The 22,820-nt window shown below is 47.8% G+C and overlaps 1 protein-coding gene across 1 annotated transcript in view; it reads right to left on the bottom strand.

Moving 5' to 3' along the window:
* Nucleotides 1–10,722: 10,722 nt before the first annotated feature.
* Nucleotides 10,723–22,820, bottom strand: part of adat2 (adenosine deaminase tRNA specific 2) — a 34,519-nt gene continuing 22,421 nt past the window's right edge. The window contains exons 4-6 of the mRNA XM_084314640.1: nt 13,901–14,007; nt 11,542–11,614; nt 10,723–11,016 (exon numbers count right to left, since the gene is read on the bottom strand). Of these exons, the coding sequence (XP_084170766.1) occupies nt 10,988–11,016; nt 11,542–11,614; nt 13,901–14,007 (209 nt within the window). The 3' untranslated portion in view covers nt 10,723–10,987. The remainder of the gene's footprint in view (nt 11,017–11,541; nt 11,615–13,900; nt 14,008–22,820) is intronic.

Here is a 22,820-nt window from a genome sequence, read left to right as displayed (position 1 = left end):
AGAATGCATTAGGACTTGTTTAGGACTGGAAACCCAACGTTTCAGACTTGTGACTTGCTTGAGACTTGCCAGTCTTGACTCGGGACTTGAGTGTAAACACTTGGTCCCACCTCTGGTATGTATTCACATAAACTTCACATCCAGCTATGAGTAGGTAAACGTTATGTCCATTCTGTTATTTTAAACCTGTAACACCGACGGCGGAGGCGACCACGCAAGGTGCCAACCTGCTCATCGGGAGCAATTAGGGGTTAAGTGTCTTGCTCAAGGACACATCGAGGAGCGGGAATCGAACCGGGAACCTCCGGATTGCCAGACGCCTGGTCTACCTCCAGAGCCACTGTCACCCCCATACTAAACAGTTCTTCATCATCATCATCATTTCTCATCACACCCTGAGCCACTGGAGGAAGGCATTACCAGCTGGGTACAGGGGAGTCTGGTCTCTCCTGGTGGAGTGGGTTTACCAGCTGGGTACAGGGGAGTCTGGTCTCTCCTGGTGGAGTGGGTTTACCAGCTGGGTACAGGGGAGTCTGGTCTCTCCTGGTGGAGTGGGTTTACCAGCTGGGTACAGGGGAGTCTGGTCTCTCCTGGTGGAGTGGGTTTACCAGCTGGGTACAGGGGAGTCTGGTCTCTCCTGGTGGAGTGGGTTTCAACACAATCAGAGACTGAACTGTTACTCTGACTAATGATCATGTCATGATGATGTCATGATGATGTCATGACATCACTGCTGAGTTCTAAGATGGACAACAGTCATGGAGAGTTAAGAGACCCTCATCTTACCTCTTAGCTTCGGTTTTGCTGTCATCTTCCCCAGACAGAGTGGTTTTAGAGGCAGGGCTCCCCTCCTCTCTCTCTCCAGACAGAGTGGTTTTAGAGGCAGGGCTCCCCTCCTCTCTCTCTCCAGACAGAGTGGTTTTAGAGGCAGGGCTCCCCTCCTCGCTCTCTCTCTCCAGACAGAGTGGTTTTAGAGTCAGGGCTCCCCTCCTCTCTCTCTCCAGACAGAGTGGTTTTAGAGGCAGGGCTCCCCTCCTCTCTCTCTCCAGACAGAGTGGTTTTAGAGGCAGGGCTCCCCTCCTCTCTCTCTCCAGACAGAGTGGTTTTAGAGGCAGGGCTCCCCTCCTCGCTCTCTCTCTCCAGACAGAGTGGTTTTAGAGTCAGGGCTCCCCTCCTCTCTCTCTCCAGACAGAGTGGTTTTAGAGGCAGGGCTCCCCTCCTCTCTCTCTCCAGACAGAGTGGTTTTAGAGGCAGGGCTCCCCTCCTCTCTCTCTCTCCAGACAGAGTGGTTTTAGACTCAGGGCTCCTCTCTTCTCTCTCTCCAGACAGAGTGGTTTTAGAGGCAGGGCTCCCCTCCTCTCTCTCTCCAGACAGAGTGGTTTTAGAGGCAGGGCTCCCCTCCTCTCTCTCTCCAGACAGAGTGGTTTTAGAGGCAGGGCTCCCCTCCTCTCTCTCTCTCCAGACAGAGTGGTTTTAGACTCAGGGCTCCTCTCTTCTCTCTCTCCAGACAGAGTGGTTTTAGAGGCAGGGCTCCCCTCCTCTCTCTCTCCAGACAGAGTGGTTTTAGAGTCAGGGCTCCCCTCCTCTCTCTCTCCAGACAGAGTGGTTTTAGAGGCAGGGCTCCCCTCCTCTCTCTCTCCAGACAGAGTGGTTTTAGAGGCAGGGCTCCCCTCCTCGCTCTCTCTCTCCAGACAGAGTGGTTTTAGAGTCAGGGCTCCCCTCCTCTCTCTCTCCAGACAGAGTGGTTTTAGAGGCAGGGCTCCCCTCCTCTCTCTCTCTCCAGACAGAGTGGTTTTAGAGGCAGGGCTCCCCTCCTCTCTCTCTCTCCAGACAGAGTGGTTTTAGACTCAGGGCTCCTCTCTTCTCTCTCTCCAGACAGAGTGGTTTTAGAGGCAGGGCTCCCCTCCTCTCTCTCTCCAGACAGAGTGGTTTTAGAGTCAGGGCTCCCCTCCTCTCTCTCTCCAGACAGAGTGGTTTTAGAGGCAGGGCTCCCCTCCTCTCTCTCTCCAGACAGAGTGGTTTTAGAGGCAGGGCTCCCCTCCTCTCTCTCTCTCCAGACAGAGTGGTTTTAGACTCAGGGCTCCTCTCTTCTCTCTCTCCAGACAGAGTGGTTTTAGAGGCAGGGCTCCCCTCCTCTCTCTCTCCAGACAGAGTGGTTTTAGAGTCAGGGCTCCCCTCCTCTCTCTCTCCAGACAGAGTGGTTTTAGAGGCAGGGCTCCCCTCCTCTCTCTCTCCAGACAGAGTGGTTTTAGAGTCAGGGCTCCCCTCCTCTCTCTCTCCAGACAGAGTGGTTTTAGAGGCAGGGCTCCCCTCCTCTCTCTCTCCAGACAGAGTGGTTTTAGAGACAGGGCTCCCCTCCTCTCTCTCTCTCCAGACAGAGTGGTTTTAGACTCAGGGCTCCTCTCTTCTCTCTCTCCAGACAGAGTGGTTTTAGAGGCAGGGCTCCCCTCCTCTCTCTCTCCAGACAGAGTGGTTTTAGAGGCAGGGCTCCCCTCCTCTCTCTCTCTCTCTCTCCAGACAGAGTGGTTTTAGAGTCAGGGCTCCCCTCCTCTCTCTCTCCAGACAGAGTGGTTTTAGAGGCAGGGCTCCCCTCCTCTCTCTCTCCAGACAGAGTGGTTTTAGAGGCAGGGCTCCCCTCCTCTCTCTCTCCAGACAGAGTGGTTTTAGAGGCAGGGCTCCCCTCCTCTCTCTCTCCAGACAGAGTGGTTTTAGAGTCAGGGCTCCCCTCCTCTCTCTCTCCAGACAGAGTGGTTTTAGAGGCAGGGCTCCCCTCCTCTCTCTCCAGACAGAGTGGTTTTAGAGTCAGGGCTCCCCTCCTCTCTCTCCAGACAGAGTGGTTTTAGAGGCAGGGCTCCCCTCCTCTCTCTCTCTCTCCAGACAGAGTTGTTTTAGAGTCAGGGCTCCCCTCCTCTCTCTCTCTCCAGACCGAGTGGTTTTAGAGGCAGGGCTCCCCTCCTCTCTCTCTCCAGACAGAGTGGTTTTAGAGTCAGGGCTCCCCTCTCCTCTCTCTCTCCAGACAGAGTGGTTTTAGAGTCAGGGCTCCCCTCCTCTCTCTCTCTCTCCAGACAGAGTGGTTTTAGAGTCAGGGCTCCCCTCCTCTCTCTCTCTCTCCAGACAGAGTGGTTTTAGAGTCAGGGCTCCCCTCCTTTCTCTCCAGACAGAGTGGTTTTAGAGGCAGGGCTCCCCTCCTCTCTCTCTCTCTCCAGACAGAGTGGTTTTAGAGTCAGGGCTCCCCTCCTCTCTCTCTCTCTCCAGACAGAGTGGTTTTAGAGGCAGGGCTCCTCTCTTCTCTCTCTCCAGACAGAGTGGTTTTAGAGTCAGGGCTCCCCTCCTCTCTCTCTCCAGACAGAGTGGTTTTAGAGGCAGGGCTCCTCTCCTCTCTCTCTCCAGACAGAGTGGTTTTAGAGGCAGGGCTCCCTCCTCTCTCTCCAGACAGAGTGGTTTTAGAGTCAGGGCTCCCCTCCTCTCTCTCTCCAGACAGAGTGGTTTTAGAGTCAGGGCTCCCCTCCTCTCTCTCTCCAGACAGAGTGGTTTTAGAGTCAGGGCTCCCCTCCTCTCTTTCTCCAGACAGAGTGGTTTTAGAGGCAGGGCTCCCCTCCTCTCTCTCTCCAGACAGAGTGGTTTTAGAGGCAGGGCTCCCCTCCTCTCTCTCTCTCTCTCCAGACAGAGTGGTTTTAGAGGCAGGGCTCCCCTCCTCTCTCTCTCTCTCTCTCTCCAGACAAAGTGGTTTTAGAGGCAGGGCTCCCCCTCCTCTCTCTCTCTCTCCAGACAGAGTGGTTTTAGAGGCAGGGCTCCCCTCCTCTCTCTCTCTCCAGACAGAGTGGTTTTAGAGGCAGGGCTCCTCTCTCTCTCTCTCTCCAGACAGAGTGGTTTTAGAGGCAGGGCTCCCCTCCTCTCTCTCTCCAGACAGAGTGGTTTTAGAGGCAGGGCTCCCCTCCTCTCTCTCCAGACAGAGTGGTTTTAGAGGCAGGGCTCCCCTCCTCTCTCTCTCTCCAGACAGAGTGGTTTTAGAGGCAGGGCTCCCCTCCTCTCTCTCTCCAGACAGAGTGGTTTTAGAGTCAGGGCTCCCCTCTTCTCTCTCTCTCTCTCTCCAGACAGAGTGGTTTTAGAGTCAGGGCTCCCCTCCTCTCTCTCTCTCTCCAGACAGAGTGGTTTTAGAGGCAGGGCTCCCCTCTTCTCTCTCTCCAGACAGAGTGGTTTTAGAGGCAGGGCTCCTCTCCTCTCTCTCCAGACAGAGTGGTTTTAGAGGCAGGGCTCCCCTCCTCTCTCTCTCTCCAGACAGAGTGGTTTTAGAGGCAGGGCTCCCCTCTTCTCTCTCTCTCTCTCTCCATACAGAGTGGTTTTAGAGTCAGGGCTCCCCTCCTCTCTCTCTCCAGACAGAGTGGTTTTAGAGTCAGGGCTCCCCTCCTCTCTCTCCAGACAGAGTGGTTTTAGAGTCAGGGCTCCCCTCCTCTCTCTCCAGACAGAGTGGTTTTAGAGTCAGGGCTCCCCTCCTCTCTCTCTCTCTCCAGACAGAGTGGTTTTAGAGGCAGGGCTCCTCTCTTCTCTCTCTCCAGACAGAGTGGTTTTAGAGGCAGGGCTCCCCTCCTCTCTCTCTCTCTCCAGACAGAGTGGTTTTAGAGGCAGGGCTCCTCTCCTCTCTCTCTCTCTCCAGACAGAGTGGTTTTAGAGTCAGGGCTCCCCTCCTCTCTCTCTCTCTCCAGACAGAGTTGTTTTAGAGTCAGGGCTCCCCTCCTCTCTCTCTCTCTCCAGACAGAGTGGTTTTAGAGGCAGGGCTCCTCTCCTCTCTCTCCAGACAGAGTGGTTTTAGAGTCAGGGCTCCCCTCCTCTCTCTCTCTCTCCAGACAGAGTGGTTTTAGAGGCAGGGCTCCCCTCCTCTCTCTCTCCAGACAGAGTGGTTTTAGACTCAGGGCTCCCCTCTTCTCTCTCTCTCTCTCTCCAGACAGAGTGGTTTTAGAGGCAGGGCTCCTCTCCTCTCTCTCTCCAGACAGAGTGGTTTTAGAGTCAGGGCTCCCCTCCTCTCTCTCTCTCTCTCTCTCTCCAGACAGAGTGGTTTTAGAGGCAGGGCTCCCCTCCTCTCTCTCCAGACAGAGTGGTTTTAGAGGCAGGGCTCCCCTCCTCTCTCTCTCTCTCCAGACAGAGTGGTTTTAGAGGCAGGGCTCCCCTCCTCTCTCTCTCCAGACAGAGTGGTTTTAGAGTCAGGGCTCCCCTCCTCTCTCTCTCTCTCCAGACAGAGTGGTTTTAGAGGCAGGGCTCCCCTCCTCTCTCTCTCCAGACAGAGTGGTTTTAGAGTCAGGGCTCCCCTCCTCTCTCTCTCTCTCTCTCTCTCTCCAGACAGAGTGGTTTTAGAGGCAGGGCTCCCCTCCTCTCTCTCTCCAGACAGAGTGGTTTTAGAGGCAGGGCTCCCCTCCTCTCTCTCTCCAGACAGAGTGGTTTTAGAGTCAGGGCTCCCCTCCTCTCTCTCTCTCTCCAGACAGAGTGGTTTTAGAGTCAGGGCTCCCCTCCTCTCTCTCTCTCTCCAGACAGAGTGGTTTTAGAGGCAGGGCTCCCCTCCTCTCTCCAGACAGAGTTGTTTTAGAGTCAGGGCTCCCCTCCTCTCTCTCTCTCTCCAGACAGAGTGGTTTTAGAGGCAGGGCTCCCCTCCTCTCTCTCTCTCTCTCCAGACAGAGTGGTTTTAGAGGCAGGGCTCCTCTCCTCTCTCTCTCTCTCTCTCTCTCTCCAGACAGAGTGGTTTTAGAGGCAGGGCTCCCCTCCTCTCTCTCTCCAGACAGAGTGGTTTTAGAGGCAGGGCTCCCCTCCTCTCTCTCTCCAGACAGAGTGGTTTTAGAGTCAGGGCTCCCCTCCTCTCTCTCTCTCTCCAGACAGAGTGGTTTTAGAGTCAGGGCTCCCCTCCCTCTCTCTCTCTCCAGACAGAGTGGTTTTAGAGGCAGGGCTCCCCTCCTCTCTCTCTCCAGACAGAGTGGTTTTAGACTCAGGGCTCCCCTCTTCTCTCTCTCTCTCTCTCCAGACAGAGTGGTTTTAGAGGCAGGGCTCCTCTCCTCTCTCTCCAGACAGAGTGGTTTTAGAGTCAGGGCTCCCCTCCTCTCTCTCTCTCTCTCCAGACAGAGTGGTTTTAGAGGCAGGGCTCCCCTCCTCTCTCTCCAGACAGAGTGGTTTTAGAGGCAGGGCTCCCCTCCTCTCTCTCTCTCCAGACAGAGTGGTTTTAGAGGCAGGGCTCCCCTCCTCTCTCTCTCCAGACAGAGTGGTTTTAGAGTCAGGGCTCCCCTCCTCTCTCTCTCTCTCCAGACAGAGTGGTTTTAGAGGCAGGGCTCCCCTCCTCTCTCTCTCCAGACAGAGTGGTTTTAGAGTCAGGGCTCCCCTCCTCTCTCTCTCTCCAGACAGAGTGGTTTTAGAGGCAGGGCACCCTTCCTCTCTCTCTCCAGACAGAGTGGTTTTAGAGGCAGGGCTCCCCTCCTCTCTCTCTCCAGACAGAGTGGTTTTAGAGTCAGGGCTCCCCTCCTCTCTCTCTCTCTCCAGACATAGTGGTTTTAGAGGCAGGGCTCCCCTCCTCTCTCTCTCCAGACAGAGTGGTTTTAGAGTCAGGGCTCCCCTCCTCTCTCTCTCTCTCCAGACAGAGTGGTTTTAGAGTCAGGGCTCCCCTCCTCTCTCTCTCCATACAGAGTGGTTTTAGAGGCAGGGCTCCTCTCTCTCTCTCCAGACAGAGTGGTTTTAGAGGCAGGGCTCCCCTCTTCTCTCTCTCCAGACAGAGTGGTTTTAGAGGCAGGGCTCCTCTCCTCTCTCTCTCCATACAGAGTGGTTTTAGAGGCAGGACTCCCCTCCTCTCTCTCCAGACAGTGGTTTTAGAGTCAGGGCTCCCCTCCTCTCTCTCTCTCTCTCCAGACAGAGTGGTTTTAGAGTCAGGGCTCCCCTCCTCTCTCTCTCCAGACAGAGTGGTTTTAGAGGCAGGGCTCCTCTCCTCTCTCTCTCTCTCTCTCTCCAGACAGAGTGGTTTTAGAGGCAGGGCTCCCCTCCTCTTCTCTCTCTCTCCAGACACACTCATTGTAGACTCTAGAGTCACCGCTGTTGAAATGTGCCGAGCAGTGGAACAGGCTGATATGGGTGTGAGCGCGATGGAGATAGCGAGCCCATGCGCCGACGCTGTTCACGCCGTTGCTAGTCAACAAGTCAGGCATAACCAAGGGAGACGGAGCTATTCACCCAGAACTGGAGACACAGATTATACATGCAAATACTGTGGCAACTCTCATCCAAGGGGCAGAGAACATTGCCCAGCATTTGGGAAACAGTGCAAATCATGTGGATCACAGAATCACTTTGCAAAAGTGTGTCAAAAAAGCTAAAGAAAAGCCACTGATGGAAAAGTGCACTGCATTGTAAATACAGCTGACAATTCAGAGCAAGACAGTGAGGATGACATATATGACTGACATTTAATTTTACAAAAAAAAAGATAAAGGAGAACCATCAGTGACTGTTGTGGAATTGTTTTTTTTATTGTATTCCACTTTTGCTTTGGCAATGTAAACATGTTTTCTTTTAATTTAATTGACTGTGTGTGTTGTCAGTTGCAATGTGACAGCTGTTTACACGTCATTCCGTTTTAATTGTACATATATCATTTTTGTTTTGATTGTATTGTTCCACTTTTGCTTTGGCAAAGTAAACATATGTGAATTGAGTGTGTGTGTTGTCAGTGTGTATGCAGAGTGTGAAATAAATGGGTCATGCTGCCTGCATGCCCAACGTGAGAAGTTACAGTCTTGTCATTCTTGTAATTCCTACACTACACCATTACAATGATATATAAAATATATCATATTATATACCCATTCAATATGCACATGACAGAAAATATTATATGCCATATAATATTTTCTGTCATGTGCATATTGAATGGGTATTACTAATACTATTACTACTAATACTAGCCAAGAGTAGGTACAATTTGGGCTGGTAGCTCTCGGCTAGGTGGCAAATTAAAAAGTAGATCTTGGTTCAAAAAAGGTTGGGCACCCCTGGGTTATATGATCTAGTTTAACACTTTGGCTGCCATGGGTTAAATTCATGATATACCATAGATTGCCGGCTCTATTTGTCTATAGAGAAAGTCCCCTTCTTTGCAGGGCTATAACTTTTTAAATTCTATTGCTAAATTGCCATTATTATGGCCCATTCAAAGTCCTATATGTATTGTTCATTGTGGAGCAACGTTAAACTTTTTCATTCACATATTCATAGTAAAGTATGGTCTAATGTATAAGTATGTTTTCATCTCTTTCTGCAGCTTTCTCCAGAACGTGATCTATAGCCCCAAATACATTATATTGATGATGCAATACAGTTTTATGGCAATCAGCGCGATATAAAAAATTCCAACTAGACGTACTTCTAGAAGTTACTACACGTCATCTGATGTTGACCGGATGGGCTAGGGGGCGTTTATAATTCCGTGGGCAGCGTTATACCAATCATCTAATGTGGGTCAAATGTTGATAATAGCAGTTAGTATCGAAGACGGTAATTTTACACGCTAAAACTCACCCCAGTCTCCGCGCGCCGTTGGGCGATCATCGTAGAGTAGAAATTTTACCATTATGGGATGTCGATTTACCCGGTCCATCTCCAGCTTGTATAATGGTATATACGTCCAAATCATGTTGTTTATCGAGTTATTGGCAATCGATCGCTATGTAGTGTGTCGAGATCGAGTCCCGGGACCTATAGCCAGTGCCCGGAAGTAATACGGCCGACCAGCACAACCTCTACGGCACTTCCTGTTAAGCGATTGCGCCGATCGGCCACCAGATGGCGCTCCTGAACCGCCAGAGAGCTCAGTGGGTCCTCCTGGTGGATCTCAGGCCAGCGGAGGGGAAATATGAATCCGATCCCAGATTTTTGAAATATTGATATTAAAGACGCTGTAAAGCGTCTTCGGCAACTTGAGCATGGCCGGGAATGACGTGTTTAGGCGTTTTCCGGCAGCCAAAGTGTTAATAGGATCTAGTTTAGATGTAGGATCTGGTTTAGATGTTTTATTGGGTTCATTGGTCAGACCCATATCACCTCCAGAGGGCTGAGCACAGTGAGCAGTGAGTTCTGGTGGACTAGAAACACATTGTATGTAAGAGGAATCAAGCTAGCTCTGCAGACATGTATGTAAGAAGAATCAAGCTAGTTCTGCAGACATGTATGTAAGAGGAATCAAGCTAGTTCTGCAGACATATATGTAAGAAGAATCAAGCTAGTTCTGCAGACATGTATGTAAGAGGAATCAAGCTAGTTCTGCAGACATGTATGTAAGAGGAATCAAGCTAGTTCTGCAGACATGTATGTAAGAGGGAAGAGGAATGTATAGACCATGGATTCCCGTGTTTATTATGTATAGAACATGGACTCCCATGTTTATTATGTATAGAACATGGATTCCCTTGTTTATTATGTATAGAACATGGATTCCCGTGTTTATTATGTATAGAACATGGATTCCCGTGTTTATTATGTATAGAACATGGATTCCCTTGTGTATTGTGTATAGAACATGGATTCCCTTGATTATTATGTATTTACCAAGCATTCAATATTGTGGTTTAGTTATTGATTTGACTAGCGACCATTCTCGAAGACACTCTGATGTCACGAGACCGCCGCCATCTTGGTATAGGGGGACCATACGGATTTCTACCATCAAATGCATGCGTTGAGGTCCGTTTTTATTACATGTTTTATCACATTCTTGTTCATTTCATAACATTTTCATACGATTTGTTTTGAAAATATTGAGGCCAACATGGCATTTCACTATTTCGAAAGCCTTTCTGGTGATTCTAAGGCGAGATATGAGTCAAAGATCTCCCCCTGATTGACTTGACATAATGTCCATACAAAACACCTGCAGACATGGCCATCTCTCGAATACCCAAATTGAAGCTGCTGTGTTACGTTTTGTACTAATAACGAACACAGAAATCCAAATCGCAAGTTTTATATAATACCAGCTGATGCATCACGGAGGAAAAAGTGGCTGGTGGCTAACGTTCGGCTAACTCGCTCTGTGTTGTGGCCGTGGTAGCTACATGCTAACTAAGCTAACGTTAATTACATAATATCGAACCGATAGGAGCTTATCTTATCTAATCTTACGTGGTGGTACCACGTGTGCCACTACCCGATCAAACATCCACGTAAGATTAGATCAAATAAGCTCCTATCGGTTCGATATTATGTAATTAACGTTAGCTTAGTTAGCATGTAGCTACCACGACCACAACACCAGAGCGAGTTAGCCGAACGTTAGCCACCAGCCACTTTTTCCTCCGTGATGGTATAAAACTTGCGATTTGGATTTCTGTTTTTGTCATTAGTACAACGTGTAACACAGCAGCTCTTTGGCATTGTGAAGGACTGAAGAAAATTCCGCTTGATAGTCTTTAATTTGACGCTTTAACGATCCGTTTCTGCACTAAATGAACCGCACACAATGTACGAGGCGGGGCAGTTACCCCCCACGCTGCAGTTGCCTAGCAACAACAGGCAGGAAGTTGACTTCGAGAATAGAAAATAGAACTATTCTATATCTATGCCAGCAAAATGTTCTGAGTGCAAGGTTAGCTGCCGTTTCTATGGCAACAATCACTCACTAGATGCAACACGTCGCCTAGGTCTGTCAAGGCCATAAAGCAGTTATAAAAACAAGATTTATTTCTTTAATAAAAGAGATTTATTACATTTATGTATTACATTTGCAGAAATATAATGTAAAAATAAGTAATTTACATAATAGTCAAACATGTCCCACCTCCCCTGATTTACCTAGCAAAAAGTAATTGCCCTTATGTCCTGATAATTCTGTCTGTTTTATTTGTACATGGTGGTATACTGGTTGTTGTGTACAATCACATTTAATTAGGACTTTAAATCATGTTCAATATAACAGTAAAAATAAAGAAACAGCATAGTACAGTTGACCAAACCAGTGTCTGCTGGTATCTCAGTCCTTCCTGGCTTTGGGCCTGGGGGCTGGAGGAAGACACACAACATATAGTTAGTTCTCCGTCTGAAATAGGCCATTTTCACGGCAGCCATTTTGACATTTTATTTTATTTTTTATTACGGATCCCCATTAGCTGGTGCCATAGCAACCAGCTAGTCTTCCTGGGGTCCACACAACAACAAAAAACATACAAAAACTATTATTATTGCAAAACAAAATGATTAAAAGTCAGTACTCAACACACAATGCATAATGAAACTAACAATTAAGATGGCTAAAATTACATGCAAGCAAAAAATAAATACTTTACAGTGTTAAATACAATTTAAGATTATTTTAAAAAGTGAATCTACTGTAAATGCAGCAGAGGTTTTGAGACATGTTGTAATTAGTAACATTAATTATGCTCCATTAAGGTGTTTCACAGCCATTCCGAATTAGTATTTACCTGTGTGTGTGTGTGTGGGGGGGGGGGGGATGAAAATATGAAAAGAAAAGAGGAGCAATAAAGGGAAGAGAGGAAGAGGAGGAGAGCGCTGCCCGACGCTCACCGTTGGGGTTTTCCTGTTTGTAGAAGGTTTTCAACATCTCTACGGCCTCCTCCGCTCTGTAGCCTGACACACACTAGAGAGGACACACACACACATCACACACACACACGCACACAAATTAAATTATTTGTTCAATTATCGCACACACGCACACACAAATTAAATTATTTGTTCAATTATCGGTTGGAAGTTGGAAACCATAATAGCTGATATATACAGTAAATGGATATATTAAAAAGGGTTAATTTCTGCTTCTAACTGAAGCCAGCGGAAACCAAGATACATTGTGTTTTAATTTAAAAGGCGCTAATAGATCATATTCAGCCACTAGGTGTCGCACCAGCATGTCATTTATCCAATCAGGTGCATTTTATTATATGGGGAAATGGGAAGTAGGGAGGGGGTATACATGCACACAACATGTAAACAACATACATTTTGGACCTGCAAGAATCTTTTCAATTATACCTTTATTAATCAATCAATTAATCAATCACTGTGTGCTCTACCCGTCCTTAACCCCCCCCCACCACCAGTTCCGGAGCAACCCTGTCGACCTCCGCTACCCGTCTGTGTCCACAAATATACCCGTTACCATAGCAACCCCGTCGACCTCCGCTACCCGTCTATGTCCACAAATATACCTGTTACCATAGCAACCCTGCCAACCTCCACCCCCCTGGTCCTGATGGGTGACTTCAACCTGCCTCTCTAGAGGTCTGCACGGGCCTGACATTTCGGCCCCAGCCCGGCCCGAGCCTGTAGCAGCATTCAGGCCCAGTCCTACCCTAGCCCGAAAGGTGAAGCAATTATTCTGCCCTAGCCCGACTTAAGCCCGAGGCCAATATTACGATGTGATGACATACATCACACACACACACGCTACCTACGTTACACACACAAATGCTACATTACGACAAAAAAATGCACAATGCAATAATAATGACATAGCTCTGCGGCTAACAACAGCAACAATTACATTACATGCCCACACAGACTAAAACATTAATGTCATGACACTAAAGCGTACCGAAAACACTCATAAACCAGCAGCCAATTAATTTGAGTAAATCAGGATGGACTCACCACTTCACTGTTAGATGAACATCAGCAACAAAAACGCATTGCGTCGATTAACTGAATAACAAAAAACTCACAAATCTTCGCCGACCGGCTAAATCCAAGAACAATCATGCTAAACCTTTTACAGTTTATTCCACTCTGCTGTACATTCACGGGGGGCGCTCTGAAGGAAAATAATGGGATCATCCACCGTTGATGGCTTCCACACTCCTCTCCTCCAGCGTTCTCCCCGCGGTGCTGACATATCGCTCGCTCGAGCTGCTGCTTGCGGGTACACTCAACACAGAGCACGCAAGTCTAGCTAGCAAAGGCAGCTTCTCCATCTCATTTGTTCCTCACATTCACCCATTCACTCACACACACATTCACGCGTCTATACTTTCCGTAGCCGCATTTCTGGCGAACGCTCTCCGATTGGCCACTGACTGACGCTCTCTGATTGGCCACTGACATGTTTGCCCAATCGCGTGACGAGCTGTGTCTTTGCCCATTTCCTCGTCAAACAGCCTGCAAACTACCTGGCGTTCTATCGCCATGCTCTAAGACAAACTCTAATCTTAACCAACTTCGAAGAGTGCCTAAGCTTAACCAGTGTAGAAACAGGCGTCGGCCAATCAGAGAGCGTCTGCCAGCAATGCGGCTACGGAAAGTATAGACGCCACATTCACACACCGACGGCGGAGGCGACCACGCGAGGTGCCGACCTGCTCATCGGGAGCAATTAGGGGTTAAGTGTCTTGCTCAAGGACACATCGACACGCTGCCCGGGAGGAGCGGGAATCGAACCGGGAACCTCCGGATTGCCAGACGACTGCTCTGCCTCCCGAGCCACTGTCGCCCCTCTGTGTGTCTCTCTCTCTATCTGTGTGTGTCTCTCTCTCTATCTGTGTGTGTCTCTCTCTCTATCTGTGTGTGTCTCTCTCTCACTATCTGTGTGTCTCTCGCTCTATCTGTGTGTGTCTCTCTCTCACTATCTGTGTGTGTCTCTCTCTCTATCTGTGTGTGTCTCTCTCTCTATCTGTGTGTGTCTCTCTCTCTATCTGTGTGTGTCTCTCTCTCTATCTGTGTGTGTCTCTCTCTCTATCTGTGTGTGTCTCTCTCTCTATCTGTGTGTCTCTCTCTCACTATCTGTGTGTGTCTCTCTCACTATCTGTGTGTGTCTCTCTCTCACTATCTGTGTGTGTCTCTCTCTCTCACTCTCCTTGTCTCTCTCTCACAAGGAGACACAACACAACACAACACACTAACACACTAACACACACAGCATGTTGTGTACCTTGAGGATGGTGCCAGTGTGTGGCAATGGAGCGGAGGCAATATCCAGCACTGAGCCGCAGCCGCCAAACCGGTCATTACCACAGCCGTACACCACCACAGGGATGTCTGGGATCAGTTAAGGACACACGCACACACATCTGAGATCAGTTAAGGACACACACACACACACACACACACACACACACACACACACACACACACACGGTACAGTTACTGGTGTTGGATATGTGTTGGATATCAGACATCTAACAGTATCGGCAATCGGCCACACAAACAAAAGCAGCCAGGCTGGTAACTTGATGCTTTATTGGCTTAGTAGCTAAACTATCACCACTGATGTCTAACCATGTGTGTGTGTGTGTGTGTGTGTGCATGTGTGTGTGTGCATGTGTGTGTGTGGGTTAGATTAGATTCAAATGTATTGTCATCATACAGCACAAGTACAGTACAACGAAAAGAGGTTTGGCATCCAACCAGAGTGCAAATGTTTTTTTTGTTTTTTTCTTAATGTTTTTGGTAGATTTTTATTTGTTTGTACTACCGGGCAGTCCGGTAGAGAGAGAGAGGAAGAATGGGAGACATTCGGCATAGGACGCCGGGTCCGGGAATCGAACCCGGGTCGGCCGCTTCGCGACACAGCGTGTTACATGGGTCACCACTTGGGTGCCCCCAGAGTGCAAATGTAACAGTAAAGCGCAATAGTAATATACAATGTACAGGTGATTAAACTGGGTATAATTTTTTTTTTATCTATTGACAGCACTTATATATATGGATACTGGTCAGGCTCAGGGTTTGCTGATGGATTATGTAGCTCGGTAAGTGTAGGAGCCATATATGTACGTTTCAGTATTCTCTATGGTGTTGTATAGTTAGTTGTACTGTCACTTTAGGTGGTGGGCGTGTTCACTGGGGCTTGGCGGCAATATTAGTGTTCATATGGTTTTCACGGGTGATGACATTTTACGGAAAGACGGGGTGAGCTCAGGGAGCGTATATTTTCTATTGACCGCAAGAGTGTAGTATCCAAGTATTGCAAGAACGCGAGTAACGCAAGATCGCTATACAGTATACGTTTATGTGTGTACATGTGTAGTTTATGTATGTACGTGTGTTTCATTAATAAGTGAAAGAATAAATACTTTAAAGCATATTCTGGACGTGGAACTGAATTATTATATGATGCGCGTCACAGTGTTGATACTCCTCGGTTTAGCCCCCCCCCCGCGGATTTTTTATGACGCCTAAAATCTCTGATTTTTTCACACCACATGCGCTTTACGATTTTAATCGATTTTTTTTCTCTTAAAAACTAGAAACGCCAAGGAAATCATTAAAATAAGCTTTGTTTTTATTTGACACAAAAAACCAAGATGAATTTCCCGATTGGGATTGAAGTGCAAACCTAACTTTAAAAAAAAATATATATATATATATTGTGACGTACGTGGGTTGGTCATTATCATTATTACTGTATTTGGAAGACCATGTGAACATCAGATTAGTATCATTTGTATGCGTGTGTGTGTGTGAACATGAGAGCTAATGATATCTCTTCTTCTCTTCCTGTCAGGTGCTGCCCGTCCCTACACTGAAGGGTGCTGATTGCCTAATGAGTGACAGCTGATGGCAATCACATCGAGAGGGACGGGTTTCAAGTTTCAAGTTTCTTTAATAGTTGTCATACAGAAGTACAGAATACTTTTGTACAAAATGCTTCTTACTGTTGCGCTCCAGAGACTGTGCAAGACAAGATAAGTATGAAATAAAATAACATAGTAAAATTAGAAGTAAAAAAATGAGGTCACAGTGTTCAGTTTAGACATATGTACAATGTTCGATGCAGAATAGACGTAGTTACCATACAATATACAATACTGTGCAGTGTACTAATATACAATACTATATAGTGCAAGGCAGAAATGGAGAAATGGGACGAGGTGCAATTTAGGTACAATTCACAGTAGGTGTACGAGTTGTAGTGCAAATCCTTTATCAATAAATATAAAGTGTAAGTGTGTTTGTGTGATCTAAAGTGTGGAGAGTGGGTGCTGCAGTGTGTTGTTTGTTTGAGTGAGTGTGTGCGTGTGGGTGTGTGTGCTGTGTGCATTTGATGGTTGTTGCATAGTGATTATTGTTCGTTTAGCGATTATTGTTCGTTTAGCAGCCTGATGGCCTGGGGATAGAAGCTTCTTCTGAGTCTTTCTGTGCTCGCCTTAAGACTCCGGTATCGCTTGCCTGACCGCAGCAGTTCAAAGAGGCAGTTGTTCGGGTGGCTCGAGTCCTTAATAATTCTCTTAGCCTTCCCCTTGCACCGCTTGTTGTAAATGTTCTGGAGGGTGGGAAGCCCCCCTCCAATTGTGCGTTCGGCTGAACGTGTCACTCTTTGTAGTCTGCTACGGTCTTGTGAAGTGCTATTCCCAAACCAGGAGGTGATGTTGCCGGTCAGGATGCTCTCTATTGTACATGAGTAGAAGTTCCTAAGGATCTTCTGACTGACTTGGAACTTCCTTAGGCGCCTGAGGAAGTAGAGGCGTTGTCGTGCCTTCTTCACAACACTGTCAATGTGTGTGGTCCATGTCAAGTCCTCGGATATGTGGGCTCCGAGGTACTTGAAACGGTTCACTCTCTCAACCGGTGCCCCGTCGATGCTGAGGGGGCTGTAGTCCTTGACCCCCGACCTCCTGAAGTCCACAATCATCTCTTTTGTTTTGCTGACGTTCAGGGAGAGGCAGTTCTCCTGACACCACTGTGACAGGTTCTCTACCTCTTCCAGGTAGGCCCTTTCGTCGTTGGCAGAGATCAGGCCCACCACTACTGTGTCATCAGCAAATTTGATGATGGTGTTGTTGTTCCGCTGTGCTACGCAGTCATGTGTGTACAGGGAGTAGAGGAGGGGGCTCAGAACACAGCCCTGGGGGGCCCCTATGTTGAGCGTGATGGATGAGGAGGTGCAGTTGCCGGCTCTTACCACCTGGGGTCTGCCCGTCAGGAAGTCCAAGACCCACTGGCAGAGGTCATAGTTCAAGCCCAGGTCCCTGAGCTTGGCTATGAGTTTGGAGGGGACTATGGTATTGAATGCTGAGCTGTAGTCGATGAACAGCATTCTCACATAGTTCCCCTGCCTCTTGTCCAGGTGTGATGCTGCTGTGTGCAGCACATGGGCTATGGCGTCCTCCGTGGACCTGTTGGGGCAATATGCAAATTGCAGAGGGTCCAGGTTGATGGGGAGGGAGGAACAGATGTAGCCCTTCACTAGCTTCTCAAAGCACTTCATGGCTATGGAGGTGAGGGCTACAGGGCGGTAGTCGGGTGCACAAGTAGCTGACAGCACACACGTCGGGGCGCCTCATTGTGTCACTTTCCAGTGACCACCGTGTATGAGGTTGCCTTTGTTGATCACATGAGTGTGGATTGATCCCCATAGCTGTGGTGTCCTAGGAGGGGCACGTGGTTGTGTTAGTTGTTAAGTGTTGTTTGTATTATATGTATATCTTGTTTGTCCTCCCCTACCTTTTCCCCTGTGCACCATGGAGGAGGTTTAAATCCCTACCTCCATTAAATACATGATTTACTATTTGGAAAACGTCTTGTGTTGTGTCTTTTTTACCTACCTGGGACATTGTTTTGAAAGCATTTACTGAGAGAGGCTGCTTTTGCTCATGTGCAGCCAGCTCCAGTGTTATTCTGTGTGGTCCTTAGACCTTCGTACATGACATGGGGGCTCGTTAGTTTGCGCAATTGTATGGTTCCTTGTTGGTTATATAACATGGTGACTTGTCGATTGGAGCATGTCAGGTAAAATAAGATAGCGTTTTCTCATTGGTAAGTTAGTGTGTTTCCATTGTCCGTGCTACAGTTTGATTGATGTAAACCGTTGTTGTATGTGATGCTCTTGAACTAATCTGTTTTTTCTGCCACATAGGTAACAGGGGGATCGCCTACTTGGTTAGCGGGTGGGGGGCACGCGTCGTAATTCCGGTGGAGCGCGCAATGAAATCGGTAAGCGACTGAAGATATGTGTAGACCTCATCCCGTCAGGGGAGTAGTTTAGCTGGGGTATGCTAGAGTGACGTAGGTGATCCTAGTTAGATGGTTAGACCAACGTTTATTGTTTTCATGAATGGTAGATGTGGGCATTAAATCAGATTGGTTGAATGGTATACTGCGGAATGTGGCGATTAAATATGTTACGCACGGATATTGTGGAGTAGGTGAGTGGCTATTTCCTGGTACCTGATATTCGTTATTTCGTTTGCTGGTAACGCGGGTTGCTACGGGAGCACAGGGTAAATATACGTAGGTTATTTGTGGCAGTCATATTCTGTAAGGGCTATGGCTGGGACGGCTTTTACGTTGGATTTTTTTTTGACAGATCCTACGAGGGATCAAATTGATGTCTGCACAAAGATAGATTTGTGTAGTGTCGCCAAACATTATGGCATTACGGTCCAAAGTTCAAAGAGTAAAGAGGAGGTAAAAGCAATTGTGCTCGCTGGGTTAGTAGATAAGAAAATATTCAGTTCGCCCATAGCCGAGGGAAATGACTCGGAGGACGTCACGCATGGCGAGGCATCTGGTGAGTCTAGTGAGGGAACCGGTGGTGCTATACATGAACGGAGGGGTAGCAGTGCCAAGGCTGAGGAGATTGACAGTGATAATTCTGTACACTCAGGACGTGCCTCTGTTTCAGAGGAGAGAGCTGCTATGCGAGACAGAGAAGAGAGAAAGGAGGAGAGAGACAGGGAGGAAAGAAAAGAGGAGAGAGACAGGCTGGAGAGAAAGGAGGAGAGAGGCAGAGAGGAAAGAGAGAGAAAGGAGGAGAGAGTCAGTCTGGAGAGGAAGGAGGAGAGAGACAGTCTGGAAAGAGAGAGAAGGGAAGAGAGAGACATGCTGAGGGAAAAAGAGGAGAAGGATAGAGTGCTCCAGGTGACAATAAGGAGGATGGAATTGGAGAGTGGTGGCTCTTCCTCTCCCTCATCTGAAGGTTACCAGGGCACTTTTAATATTGGGCAGCATATTTCTGTGGTTCCTCTTTTTCGGGAGTCTGAGGTGGAATCATATTTTTCTACTTTTGAGCAAATAGCGTGGGCTTTGCAGTGGCCAAAGGACCAGTGGGCACTATTATTGCGATATAGACTCACGGGTAGGGCTCAGGAGGCATGCCAGTCATTATCGAATGAGGACAGCGTGGTATATGTAGGGATGCCCCCCGGACCCCGGTTTTAAACGGGAACCGGTACTATATTAGAAAATACCGGAGTATTTATAAGCTCTGACGTCCTCGGTACTGCTATCGATACTCTAGAGAAATTATTATTATTATTATTATTATTATTATTATTTAAAAGTTGCGAACGATCCTCTCTCTGTCTCTGCACGAGAAGCGAGCCGCAGCCAGCGAGTCAATTATTACACACACTCCTCGCGAGTCGCTCGCTAGTGCTACACATAGACATACGGGTACTACATACGGGTACTCCTTAATGAAAGTGCTCCCCGACGCCCCGTGCTATAGCGCGCGGCACACAGACAGCAGCTCTGCATGCACTGAGTCGTGATCATGGCGGATAGAGCGAAGCGTTCTAAAGTATGGATATACTTTACAAGGGTCAATGCCGACAATGCACGTTGCCACAAGTGCAACAAAACATTTGCCAGTAAGGGTGGCAATACGAGCAAATCAATTTATCAAAACATCTGTTGGCAAAACATGATATTAGTGTGCAGAAATGCGCGTATTCGGCTGCCTTGCGCGCAGTGTTCCATCTGCATACTGCAGCCGTAACCCAAGATACGGAGTTGCCTAGGCTAATAACGAATTATTACAAATAGGCTAATAAACAAAACAATTGTTTAGCTACAAATACTACAATCTAAACTTTTTATAGATCGTCAAGCTGAGGCGTCAGCCACTATGTCCCAGCCCAGTGAGCCCAGGGCCACCACACATCCTCCCTCTACCTCCCTCCACCACCCAAAGTCCTTTCTCCCTAGCAGCTAGAGGAAGGATGACAGAGGATAGGGTGAACGAGTGTCACAGTTCTGTTAGCCTTTTGCATTTGTTGTTTATTATAAAAAGTCTATAATTCAGAGTCAGACACATTTAAAACATTGTTGCTGCTGTTGCTGAAGAAATTATATTAATTTATTATATTTATTTATAAAGTTATATAAAAGAACATTGCTGCTGCTGTTGCTGAAGAAATTATATTTATTTATAATACTTATTTATAAAGTTGTATTTATAAATAATAAAGCAATGTTGATTCTGTTCTTAATTAATTGTCTTTTTTTCTTGCAAAAAAATAACCAAAAAGAACCGATAAGAGTATCGATAAAGTACCGAACCGTTAAGCAGTATCGATAAGAGTAGTAGTATCGATAAAATCCTAACGATACCCATCCCTAGGTATATGAGAAAGTGAAGAGTGCTGTCTTGCGCATATATGAACTGGTGCCGGAAGCGTATAGGCAACGATTTAGGGCACTAAGTAAAGCTCCCTCTCAAACACATGTGGCATTTTCCCGTGAACAACGGACGATGTTTACTCGTTGGTGTGAAGCATGTAATGTGGATGGTGTCGAGGCTTTGAGCGCGTTAGTCCTCATTGAACAATTTAAAAAATGTGTGCCCGAACGCATGATAGTGTATTTAGAGGAGCAGGAGCGAAAGGTTTCTACCCTCCAGGAAGCTGCAGTTTTGTGTGACAAGTTCGCATTGATCCACAAAAATATTGCTGTACGAAATGATGTGTATGTAGGAGGGGGCGCGTTTTCTCCTTCTGAGACGCCGTATCGGGGGGGTGACGGGCGAGCATTTCGACCTCGCTCACCGCCGTCTCGAAATGCCTTGGGTGACGAGCGAGCATTCAGACCACGCTCACCGCCGTCTGAAAAGGCCACCTTTGTGTGTCATTATTGTAAGAAAGGGCATTTTGTGAAGGACTGTCATGCGCTAAGGGATCGACAGGAGACCAGGGAGTCAGCCCAGGAACCAAAAGGGGTGGGGTTGATTGGTACGGTGTCATGTCCTGACCAGCATAGCTCTTTTGAACCCTTTTTGTTTGATGGTTATGTGTCCCTGTCGGGTAAAGTTGGGGACTATCAACAGGTGAGAATACTCCGTGATACAGGAGCCTCTCAATCGTTCATCCTAGCTGATGTATTACCATTGAATGGGAACTCCTGTCAGTCGAGTGAATTGGTGAGAGGTATTGACATGGGGTGTGTGCGCGTGCCATTGCATAAGGTGCATGTACAGTCTGTACTGATCACAGGTTGTTTTCCGGTCGCGGTTCGCCCATGTTTTCCCGTAAAGGGCGTGGATTTCGTCATGGGGAATGATATCGCTGGGGGTAAGGTCGTCCCTGTGTTGGAGGTTGGAGACGCTCCATTTACTAACTCATTGTGTGATGCATTGATTGATAATCACCCCAATGTCCCTTCTATTTGTGCTGTCCCTAAGGCACAGGAGTGGAAGCGAGACCAAGGTCTAGCGTTGGGTGACTGTCTGTGGTGAGTTTTGCAAATTGGTGGTGGCGCAGCATTTTGAGGCGGGGGATGAGGTGTTTATTGTGCTGCCCACGCCTAGTACTGTGCTCACTGCCCGGTTCTCAGGACCTTATGTGGTAAAAGGGAAGGTGTCTGCCACTAAGTATATGTTGCATACGCCCGGGCGGCGGAGGACACGCTGGTGTCATGTGAATAGGCTAGTGAAAGGTTCTGCCCGCGTCTCGTCGGAGTTGGGATGTGACGGGGTTGTTGGTTCACATGCTGGGGTGTGTTCTATTGTGCCTTGCAGGACGCATAGTGCTGATGTTGGGAGTGCGCACCCCGGTAAGCGGTTCGCGTGTCGGGGTCCGGTGGCGATGAGGGAGGTCGTGGGGAGAGTGGCTATGTGCCCTGACAAAAGAAAAAAAAAGGGGGCTAGCTTCAATTGGCCATGGTCCCTGGGACTCTCCTTGCCTTCTAACTACCATGACTAATGTGTCTCTCCGTTCTTTTTGTGCTACAGGAGGGTGAACGTAATGGCGGTGCCTGTCTTGTTCCCGTTATGGCCTCGGTAGGAGGAATGCACCGGCCCCGTTCTGACGGCTGATGCATGTGGTATTGGGAGGGTGTTGTTTATTTATTTCTGTTCTGTTGGCGCTAATCGGATGTTGGTTGATAATAAGTGATAATGTTTTGCTAACCCTGCGGGTTCGCTCTTATGGGGGGAGGTGTGACGTACGTGGGTTGGTCATTATCATTATTACTGTATTTGGAAGACCATGTGAACATCAGATTAGTATCATTTGTATGTGTGTGTGTGTGTGTGTGTGTGAACATGAGAGCTAATGATATCTCTTCTTCTCTTCCTGTCAGGTGCTGCCCGTCCCTACACTGAAGGGTGCTGATTGCCTAATGAGTGACAGCTGATGGCAATCACATCGAGAGGGACGGGTGCACAAGTAGCTGACAGCACACACACGTCGGGGCGCCTCATTGTGTCACTTTCCAGTGACCACCGTGTATGAGGTTGCCTTTGTTGATCACATGAGTGTGGATTGATCCCCATAGCTGTGGTGTCCTAGGAGGGGCACGTGGTTGTATTAGTTGGTAAGTGTTGTTTGTATTATATGTATATCTTGTTTGTCCTCCCCTACCTTTTCCCCTGTGCACCATGGAGGAGGTTTAAATCCCTACCTCCATTAAATACATGATTTACTATTTGGAAAACGTCTTGTGTTGTGTCTTTTTTACCTACCTGGGACATTGTTTTGAAAGCATTTACTGAGAGAGGCTGCTTTTGCTCATGTGCAGCCAGCTCCAGTGTTATTCTGTGTGGTCCTTAGACCTTCGTACATGACATATATATATAGGTTACTCTTGATCAAACAAAGATGAATGTCCCTATTGGGATTAATAGTGCAATA

Source organism: Notolepis coatsorum, assembly GCF_963971535.1.
Source record: "Notolepis coatsorum genome assembly, chromosome: 5".
In the NCBI taxonomy this organism is placed as follows: Eukaryota; Metazoa; Chordata; class Actinopteri; order Aulopiformes; family Paralepididae; genus Notolepis; species Notolepis coatsorum.
This window is presented reverse-complemented; position numbering and strand designations above follow the sequence as displayed.